Source organism: Euwallacea similis, chromosome 18, assembly GCF_039881205.1.
Source record: "Euwallacea similis isolate ESF13 chromosome 18, ESF131.1, whole genome shotgun sequence".
NCBI classification, from domain to species: domain Eukaryota; kingdom Metazoa; phylum Arthropoda; class Insecta; order Coleoptera; family Curculionidae; genus Euwallacea; species Euwallacea similis.
The window spans coordinates 1,007,766-1,018,656 of record NC_089626.1 but is presented as its reverse complement, the minus strand read 5'-3'; the positions used below and the strand labels follow the sequence as shown (position 1 = coordinate 1,018,656).

Here is a 10,891-nt window from a genome sequence, read left to right as displayed (position 1 = left end):
GGTCCATAAATTTTCGCTATAAAATCATCTGGGAGCGTGTCTTCATCATTTTAAAACTGGTTATTAACACACACCTAATATTAATAAATTAACGTCTTTATCATTGCGTTAGTTTGCCTGTAAAATAAATGATAGTGACTTATCAGCTTTTGTAACATTGTATGCAAGCCTGATGTAGAAATGTTGGTGCACAAGCCTATCCGCTTACCGAATTCGTAATTATTTAGCTGGATCGGTCGTCTTAAATTCTACTTGCAATGCGTAATCACTTTATGTGTTTATTTATTAACTTATTAAGGAGATCCTCGATTTTCATGCTCATAACTTTGCCCTAGCACCAATAACCTTGGCGATAAATTATTCCAACGCTATTAAAATCCTGTTAAATATTTCTTACTTTCAATAGTCTGCTTTGCCTAGTCATGCTGTAAATATATGTAATAGGAACGATGGTTGGTGAGAATGCCTAATGCCGTGAATCCCTTAATCCCAATAAATATAATATATGGTAAATAAACAACGTTACAATGAAAGAAATCCATGGCGAATGCTGGACAATAGAGGAAAAAATGCTGTGATATTTGTGACTGAGCTGATGGTTCTGACCCTTGAATCTCTGAGGTTTTATTATTGCTCCCTACCAGGTATCATCCTTCCCAACGAAAAACAATTTCCCAAAATGTTTCCAAAATTGGAAATCACAAAGGAGCTTCAGGAGAAAATCGATTACCAAGAAATCCTAATAAAGAGAGACAGAGATCCGGAACGATCTAAACATTTCTTCTTCCAGACCCAAAATTGAACATTTTCTGATTCGAAATTGACTTTCCGACTGAAACTTCAAATTTTTTCAAGACACTCTTCCAGTTCCCGAGATCCCATGACAGGGCCTGGAATTTCGCCAGTCCCTTTTTCACCTAATAAGTTCTTTGCTCGTGGAAACGAGGCTTTTCGGTCCCGTGTGAAAGACTAAATTAATACTGAGCGTTGCCGCGATAGGCCCACTTAGTCATTTCTCTATGTCCCATCATCGATACCAAGTATTTCAATTTAAAAGTAATACCGTTAACATAAAGTCAAGAAGGAAGTGGTAGTGGCGGTACTAGGTCACCTTTCTTCAGTCTTTAGCGTTTCGTCGGCTAGTTTACTTAAGAATCATTCACGCAACATTCGCTTACGATCTGTTTCTTGAAATTTCGGTTACTGATGTGCCAATATTTACCGCCTCTTTAGCTAGTGTTTAAGAGAAGTGTCGTAGAAATATGCAGTGGATTGTGCTGGTTTTATTTATAACAGCATTTGGCAAGTATTTCATTAGAAATCCGCATAAGATGACCAGAGAACGACTTGTAAATGGGGCCTATGGACTTTTTTTAAAATTAATCTCTCACGCCCTATTGATTTTGATCCTTTGTATCGTGCGACAGAATTCATGCGGGCCCAAGGTCGAACTCATTTATTTCTTCGATAAATCAATCGATTTTAACGATATTTTTCTGTTCGCGGTAACCTCAGCTTTATTAATTAATGCTGCAAATCTAGAATTTAGAACATAGACTTGTGTGTTGGTTTTCTCTGACCGACCTGTATTTGTCGACTCTTATTTTTTAGGTGGTTTTTCGGCTTGAAACATTTAAATTATGTAAATATTATTCATGCGTGGCTCACAAACCATTTTACCATGCATGAAGCCATTTTGTTAATGAGTAATGAGGGCTCCACACATTTAGTAGAAACCATCTATTAGACACTTTCTAAATCGATTAGTTCGTTTGGGCGAATTTTTCATGCAGCGTTGGATAAACACAAACAACGTTATGTATACAATTAGGCAACAGGCGATGATGAGAAAATATAGGTCTTTCATTACGCAAATAAAAATTATGTATATGTGACTGTCAGGTACGAGTCTAGAAACGTGTTTTTCACTTACCTTGAGACTAGTTTTAGGCTAAACCTGCAACATGGGAGGCGAACTTGCCATAATTGCACTCTACTTTATCTTCGTTGTTTGCACAACTACTCAATTATTTCTAGCCTTGATCTTGACTCCTCGCAAGATCTCTGTGTTTATGTATTGAGGTTTCCTTTCAAATAGTGGTATAAATTGCATCTTCAAACAGAAGAAAATTCCACGTATTGGAACCTACTAAGCTGTTTTCATTTGGTTCTTCCATGATTTTGATCCACGGTCCGAGTAACTCCCCAACTGACTGCTAGAGCTAAAGTCTACGCCAAATTTATTGTACCTGTAAAATTTAGGTGTGGTTATAAAAATAATAAGTTTCTGGAGCGCTCCTTGACTTTTTAAGAACCAAGTCCAGAACGAATCCCTAGGCACCCGTCCTGGCCACCCCCGAGCGCGTCACCTTTTTTTAACAGCATTGATAAGAGACATTCCTGCCTTTTTCTCATGGTTACCTGGCTCGTCATCAGTTTCCTCTCGCCTATGTTTTAAAGGAATTCGTAAACAACCCTCTATCGTGTTCCCACGCTTATCTCAGAAGAAATTTACAGCCAAACAAACCCTCTATCTTTTCCAGATAATGTTACCTAATGGTCTTAACATAAACAAGGAATGCTCATATACCCATAGAGGCTCGTTTCAGCGCAAAATAACCCTCGCAAATTGACGTTCCTCCAAAGTGCAACAATTTTCCAACTTACATGAAAATTTAACTAGTTCTGCTATCCCAAGGGAATTACTTGAAACTCTTGACCAGTACCCCCCCCCCCCACATTCCTCCTGGCTGAGCTCCAGAAACGGCCACCCTGTACATGAACGTCCACTTCAAATCTAAAATAGAAACATTAAAGAGGGTTCAAATTTGTCCATAAAACTTAAAAATGGAAAAATTCAGTCTTTGTATTTATCAAAATTGCACCGCATATAAGGTCAATGGTGTTCTTATGAGACGGAAAATGGGTATAGTCAATAAATATCTGAAAAACTGTGCAATAAAGCATGTCACGACCGTTAACAGAAAACCTAAAAGAAGTTACGTTAAACCGCTAATGACCGTCTACAAAATACGGCAAGAGTAGCAGTTCTTTTGAATATGCGTAATGGCCAGATAATAGTTTCCAACATATAAAACATGACTAGGTAATTTCGATAATAACAGGACTACTTGCATAAGTAATATGCCCTAAATCGTTAAATTAAAATGGCATAACTGTATTTTCATCATATAACCGCTAATCTCAGAATCGTCGGGCTATGTAGTCCACGTTATCCGGAACAATCTTCCGAATCGAGTGAAAGCACTCTCTCCGATCAAAATTAATATTGCAATGTGCAATAAAAACCTGTACTTATCCGTTCGTGTTCAACGATATGGATAATATTGCGTTTTATTCAATGTAGTTCATCCAATTAATATGGGAGGAAAATCCCATTACAGTTGTGCGACAAGCAGACGCATTGGATAACACACGCAACATTTAGACTTAAAAGGGGGTACAAAAAGCCCATATAAGGCATCCGACCTTCAAGGATTCTTTGTTACAACACGTAACGTAACTATTTTGCATATTGAGATTTTTTTCGTTATAACAAACCGCAAACTGTAATTGCTGAACTTCAGGAACATTGAATTGTTAACTCAGAAGCAGAAGTTCTATTACAATAGAATTGCATATAGGAGACATTGAAGCCGATCCGAATCTACCTGAATTAACACCGTAACAGAACAATTTGAATATCCTTAAAGGATTTATTCCAATAAAGGATGTTTTACAACAATACAATTTTTTATCGCTTGTAGCTTTTGGGGTGCTGCCAATCAACCATATAAAACACCTACTGTGGCCTTCAGTGTTGGTCGAACCTGATACGGCAATTAGCGCGACTTTTCATTTTCTTAAATAGTTCTTTTAGCAGTCAAATGTGCATGTCACACTTCATTCCGAATTCTTATATTACATAAGGGTAATAAACATATATTTTACCTGCCCGAATATAGGTTGAGGATTAGAACGTAAAGGCAGCGAAAACTGAAATGATAAAGTATCTTGAAGCATATGTACGAAAACTTCAATTTTTGCACAATAAGCGTCTGCGCAAACTCCTGTTAAAAGCCAGGTACGAGTTTCGAGTTGCTGTTCTTTGATATGATAGACAAATCTTCCATTAAATGCAAGAACAGAAAAAAATGAATTTTCCTCCTACAGAAAATGGTCATTGCCATACTTCGCAACGTTTCAAAATATCTTAAATAAACACACTGAAGTGGGCACGTCACGTTATTAATGTGGTTGTTAGCCAATACGACTCAACAGGTTTTGGCTTTCAATATTGAAATAAAAATTGCAAGAAATAATTAGTGGCCATGGGAAGCTCACAACTGACATTTTTATATGTATTTTTTTGTCTGGAATTACACAGTACCTACAACTGAAATTTAATTTTAATTACACTAATTGACCTAATAATGTATATTACTAGCCATTAAACAGGCTGGTAAAATATATTGTGTGTCGATTAAAGTCGAGAATGCACGAATTTAAGCTACTCTCTACGCATTCGGTTTTAAACTAGTTTTAGGTTAGCTCAGGTTAATCCAGATTAGCTACAAAAATACATTTGTGACGTCAAAAAAATTGCTCAAAATTTAACCTCTCTGACCCCTTGTAAATAGGGTGACATACTCAATCAAATTCCTGCATCTGTCAACGTTAAGCCAAAAGTCTGTCAAATGTCAATCGAAATTGCGGGTAATTAAATTTCAAATGTTTACTGCTGAGAGGTGTTATTTTTTGCGACTTCGAAATACCAGCTTTCATTGTATCTCTCATAACATCTAAAGGATATCTTTGTCAATACTGTCAATGCACGAGAAAGTCTCGTCAATTATGGAAACAGGTCAAAATGGCAAAAAAAATATAAAAGAACTTTTGTTTATTTTTAAACGTAAAACTTATATTGTGGTGAAAGCGACCGGCGGAAAGCCGGGAAGTAATAAAATAAAATAAATAAGACTTGAAAGGCGACTTTGTTTGGAAATAGAAATATATTTGAAAGCTCCTCAGGGCTGTGTGCTCATAGGGAAAACCGCGAACTGGGACAAATTTAAGCAGCAAATATTCAAATAGGGAATTGAAACACAAAATCTGATGATCGCAAAATTGTAACTTACAGGTTTATTACTCAAAAACTTGCAAGAAAAAAATCACAAAAAATTCAGGTTTGACAATCGTTGTCAGGTGTTTGACCTTTTTTTACCAACTCTTTTTCGGCTAAAATTAGTTACGTTGTCATTTTTAAGCCCATAAGGCTCCACTACAAAATTCAAATATTCACTGGTAATTTTTTCATCTTTCGCATAGTCGCATTGATCGGCCAACCAATTTCACTGCACCTGAACAATACGGTAAAAGATGTATCACTGTCGTGATATGCGTTACGCTGTAAGATCGTATGTATTAATGGTCGTTTAATGTTTCGGTCTCGGTACTTTAAACACTAACAGATATCATTTTTGGGTTAAATCTGGCGTATCCCGGTATTGTCACAGATGGACAATACCCAGCTCGTCGCAAGTTGCATTTTATAAAAGAATGAGGCCAAATACAATTACTTAAACAAACTGGCTGCTACTGTAACGTAGCAAGCATTGCAATCGATTAATCTGGTTATTTAGCATCAGTAAAAACATTACACACTTTATTGTACATAGACATAAAAATATAAATTCACTCTTCCTTTTCAAGGACTTCCTTATAATAATCCGAGGTTTGTTTCAGTTTGGTTCAGCCTCGTTGAACATACGTTTACAACATCTTTTTAACACCTGTTGGCAAAACGATTTTTATCGACTTCTTGAGGATTTAGTGAAAAATTTATTGTTGCGAATCCATGGAAGTCCCATAGACTTAAAGGAACTTCAAGTAATTTGTGATTCATTATTTTCAAGTAAGCGGGAGGTCGGGTCTGGCCAGTAAAGCGCTCGTTCATGGTAGTATACGCCCAGTCTAAGAGTAAAAAGTCACACCCTCTGGAACGTTCAAGCAATAAATATTTCATATGTTTGAAGAACTGAAAATAATTTATACCTAGTTAGTTAGAAGGATCGAGATTGTGAAGGACAGAAATTTCCAAGGTTTGTTTTCTGTGGTGGGAACCTGACTACTTTGGTGATTTTTATACAGGGCGTTTTTTTTTTAATTTAATGACACATTCTTTGGTTAAAAATAAGGCTATTTTCCCGTAGGGTTTACATACATTCGTTCCCAATATTCAACGTTAAAATTTAAAAAAATCTTCATAAACAGTTTCCACAGTTTGCGAGACGATTGCCTCAAATTAGGGTTACCAGGCAAAGACAGGGCCAGCCTTAGCGAGTCTGGCGCCCCGATCAAAATTTTTAATCTTCGTCCTCAAGAAACACCGTTGACCAAGAAAATCCAGAATCTTTTCTGGTCTTCCGTCCTGGGTCGTAGCCTAACCTCCCCCCCTCCACCAGGCCAGTACTGAATACAGATACGATAAAATTAGCAATCTGCAAATATTTCAAATATTCCTGTGACGCATGATTTTGCGCCATCGGTATTGGTATACGGAAAAAAATATTTCCAACCTTTTAGATGGCTTTATGAGGCCGAAACACGCAAAGATGTGTTTTGTAAAGCCGGCGAAAAAGTCGAAAGCGCTGTGTTCTTATTATTATCTATCCCGATGACTGAAAATCGTACACAGTGCAAATATTTCGAATATTTGCAGGTTGCTATTTTGCCTTAGGCTGGGCCTTCTTCCTGGATGGAAGTCAGGCAGAATATTTGACCACCAGCACACAGCGTTGGTACCACCGCTACCTAGTAGGGTCACGAAATCTGTGTTGAAAGCACTTTAAACCACGAGATCGGAGAGTCTTTTTTTATTATTAGAAATTTTTACAAGCGACTGAATTCAATACCCACTTAGAAATATATTAAGACAAATCTAAAAATTGAAGCGTGAGAACTTAAATATAACTAAGCCGCGTTTCTGGTTTGCTAAGAGTGCTATGCACACGACACGATTATGCGCAGTGGCGTATTAACATTAAATCGGCCTACTTTAACGCATTTTCTTCATACTTCACATATCGCATTATTTGCCTATATTGAAAATTGCCGTACCTTTAGGGGTACGTGGGTAATTATTACTGACATGCAACTTTCATTAAAATAGCGTAAATTTTACCATGCAGTAACAACCGTTTTGTTCGTAAATATTAGCAGAATGAGGGGGAAAATAATTTAATAACTCCCTCCATTTCTTAAGACCCGAAGGCCTAAATATGAATGTATAGTCTGCAAAGATCCTAACAGTTTTGCACCAACCTCCAAAAAACTCAAATGGGCAGGGCACCTTAATTATTTATATTACAAAAATTGTGACAATATATTGAGTTTTTTCAAGTTGCCCACACAATATGGTTCGCAGCAGCCAAATATGAATGCAATGATACCGCAAAATCAACCGCAAGTTTTTACGAACCGATTTGTGAAGGGATTCAAGAAAAGAACCTCTTAAAGCAACTCATGAAAATGAGTTACCACACGTAGCCAGGCTAAGGTGAAGGTCATAAACGTGGTTGTTAAAATACTATTAGCACTAACGAATGAAATTCTCTAGTAATCTGCTTAAGTAGTGCGGAAACATCTGGCTGAATTTTTGCCTCAATAATTTTGTTCCAATGTGGGGTTGTAAATTCATACCATGCCCTCCCTATGCTCAACCCTTCTTTCTATCCCTTTCTAATACCTTCTTGTACATTAACATATTCAACTATTCTCTCTCTTTTTTTGTAATAAATACAAGGAATTGCGAGGGATCGTGTGTTGTAGTAACGACATTAACATTTACTTTACAGGCTTAATCCAGCATGGCCATTCCACCTGTGTGTTGGAATCAGATTTTGGATTTATACTCAACTGTGCATTTAAGAAAAGTGGACTTTTTCGGGTCAGAAATCTAGGTGGTGTGAAAGCAAGCATTGGGCTGGGTAAATCTTCCTCCGTTTTTGATATTTTTCATCGCAGTTTTAACATTCATTGCATTTATTAACACCTCAGTTTCTACTTCATGCCCCAACCTGTAGATCACCCTCAGAAAAAAATTATTAACAACATAAGTCTGTTAGATGTAGCACAAACTAACAATCTATTGTATCTAGAATGTAGGGGACTGAAATTTCAATAAATACCTTTAAGGTCAGCCTGCATTATTTGATCATCCTTTGTACAAATTCACCGCACTTATATTAATTAATGTGATGAAATTTTTCTTTAATTGGGCACACAAGAAAACATCATTTCTATATCAGTATTACAAATTCAGTTGAAAAATTTGTTTGTAAAGTGAAGGTTAATCATTTAACATCATCAGCAATGTCTCTTCTTCTTTTCGCCCATACAGCATCGTTAATTGCCAAAAACTTTCAGGTTTTAGCTTGGGCGATGAATTAGGTTTTAAGGAATCTATCTCAAATACTGAAGTCAACATGCGAAGATCCGCTCAAGTATCTAAAATGCAAGCGCAACTTATTCAGGCTGCTCAAAAACAGCAGGAAGAGAAAAAGAAACTTAATTTGGTGGATGAGGATGGCAAATCTGCAGAAACTGTAAGTTAACAATAGTTGTTGAATATAAAACACATTCAATTCCAGATTTCCAAGGAGGAGAACGCCAATAGCAGATCGGAGGAAGTGAGTGCGAGAGCATCACCTAAAGTATCTTCAAGTGCTACCGGCAAAACTAGACAATTAAATCAGTTCTCCTCCGTTGAAGAAATTCCCCCATTTAAACCGATATCACCTGCAGCTGAAAGACCCTCCATTAGTGGATCTCAAGTTGCCAAGCCAGCTTTCGCAGGTAGTACCTACTTCTTTGACTTAGACTACTTGTAGAATTCACTACTTGCTTCTCTGGATTTTTAGGTGTCTCTCCCTCAAACCGCGAAACTCCCTCACTAGCAAAATTAATGGCAGTAGTGGCAATTCCTAAGAATAAAGTTAACAAATTGGGTGCCCCCCAAGGATTCTCTGACAGATTATTATCAGTAGGCACCTCTTCAAATGACAATGACCCCCAAGCTGTTAACTTCAACAATATAACCAAAGAGGCGGTAGATTTGGCTTTTCTTCAAAAGAACGATATCAGCAATCAGTTCAAAATCAAGAGTACCACCTCAAAGTCCACCACCAGAAGGCCGGTACCTTCAAGAAAACCTAGCAGTATTGGGAAAGTTATGAATGCCCCAAAGGAATATTACCCTGTAGGCTACGACAAGAACTTTGACGACAATTTTGCTGCAAGGGTAGAGCTACCTGAGACCTCTTTTTACTGTGAGCACCAAAAACACTTCCCTGGATTGTACGCTGACGAAGATTTGGGATGTATGGTATTCCACGTCTGCGCCCTAACTGAAGACGGGCTCATAATGAAGAGCTTCCTCTGTCCTGAGTCAACGTTGTATGATCAGACGATTCTCAAATGCAACTGGTGGTTCTATGTAGATTGCAAAAATTCGAAAAATTTGTACGACTCGAACATTCCCATATCAAAAAGTTATCAACTGATGAAAGCATTAACATTTTTCTCTAATTACAAAAAAGAAACTTCAACGACAGCTCCAAAAAGCAGTAGTGGAAACTAATGGAAAATTAGTATTGAACTTGCTGTCCAATCATGATAATTCTTGTGCTCAAAATATATAGACTAAGAAAGTCCTCAATGGGTGCTCAATTATGAGTAAAAAATCACGATGGCCAATTAATTATAGATAAGTCCGATACCTAGAACACATTAGAAGATGCTTTTTATTTTTTTAACATGACTTTGTAGATAAATATTTTAATCTAGTCATAGAGGTAATGTGTTGTAAAGTTGTGGGTAAATGAATATTTATTGAGTTATTTATTTTATTGTTTTTTTGTAAGCGCAGTACGAGACTCAGCCATGAAATAAAGAAACATAGATTTAAATATGAGGAAATCGTAACTGAAACATTATTTTATCACCCATCTACTAGTCCGTCAATAGCGCATTTGCGCTAGTATGCTTTTGCGTCATATCTGAAAACTAGAATAACGGAAGATCAAGTTTATTGAGGCAACTTAAACCAGAGAAATACAAAAAAATTAAATTGAATATTTGTAAAACATTCCTGAAATATATAGTGCTCTTAAGGGTCGTCTAATGTTCTAAAATGTTATTCACATGGATTTATTGGCTTTCTCACAAATATAAAAATTCTAATAGCACATAATTAGCATTCCCACAAATCCTATATAGACATAACGATTTAAAGTTCTGGAGCTCGCAGAGTTTTTCCATCTTCGTCGATGCTCTTGGAGCATTTTAGCAGCAATATCTCCAGGTGGATCCAAACATTCGAACTCACAACAGCGCTCTTTAACCCTAAATTTCTTACAAAACTACAAAGTATTTTAGACTATAACATGAATATTTTTGGATGCTTTTATTATCAAACTTACATAGGGAGGATCGCAATAAATATCATTACACCATTTGGGTTCGCTATGGTAGCAAACACACATGGAGCATACAGAGGGTCCCGGAACATACAATATTCCGTGTTCTATTATTTTACCTTGGAAGTCTGTGCAATTTTCTTGCAGCGCCTCTAAAAATAGTGACTGATTAAGTTCAATTTAAATGAAATGCTTTTATATACTTACCTGACAATATAAGAAATGCAAAGAGAAATAGAAAAATCACAAAATTCCTCATAGTTTTGAGCACGTTACAATGAAATGTGCCGAAACGTTTAACGGAAAAAGTGTTTTACCGGCCGCCAAGCCAAATAGTGATAAATGAAAGGGGGGCCCGCAAACACCTCTAATAATTTAACAATTTAACACTAAGCATAATAAGCAAATGGCAT

General features: G+C 36.7%; 1 protein-coding gene and 1 long non-coding RNA gene across 3 annotated transcripts; one reads left to right on the top strand and one right to left on the bottom strand.

Annotated features, from left to right (window-relative positions):
- The first annotated feature begins 1,106 nt into the window (after positions 1–1,106).
- On the top strand, positions 1,107–9,895 carry mtg (mind the gap). 2 transcript variants are annotated; one of them, XM_066399163.1, is made up of 5 exons: positions 1,107–1,302; positions 7,857–7,988; positions 8,428–8,606; positions 8,661–8,856; positions 8,922–9,895. In XM_066399163.1, the coding sequence occupies exons 1-5, from the start codon at positions 1,263–1,265 to the stop codon at positions 9,638–9,640; spliced, it is 1,266 nt and encodes a 421-aa protein (XP_066255260.1). In that variant the 5' UTR covers positions 1,107–1,262; the 3' UTR covers positions 9,641–9,895. The 2 variants fall into 2 exon arrangements, with proteins under 2 accessions (XP_066255260.1, XP_066255259.1); XM_066399162.1 differs by having other exon boundaries at positions 8,652–8,856.
- Positions 9,896–10,195: 300 nt separating this feature from the next.
- On the bottom strand, positions 10,196–10,811 carry LOC136414734 (uncharacterized). The gene is made up of 3 exons (XR_010752560.1): positions 10,686–10,811; positions 10,482–10,630; positions 10,196–10,421 (listed from the first exon to the last, which is right to left on the bottom strand). It is a non-coding gene; the product is annotated as an uncharacterized lncRNA (long non-coding RNA).
- Positions 10,812–10,891: the final 80 nt, after the last annotated feature.

Bases quoted from the DNA above. Each gene is read 5' to 3' on its own strand.
- mtg (XM_066399162.1), top strand. From the start codon at position 1,263: ATGCAGTGGATTGTGCTGGTTTTATTTATAACAGCATTTG. The intron at 1,303-7,856 runs GCAAGTATTTCA...TTTACTTTACAG, and splicing joins TTTATTTATAACAGCATTTG to GCTTAATCCAGCATGGCCAT. The intron at 8,607-8,651 runs GTAAGTTAACAA...ATTCAATTCCAG, and splicing joins ATGGCAAATCTGCAGAAACT to ATTTCCAAGGAGGAGAACGC.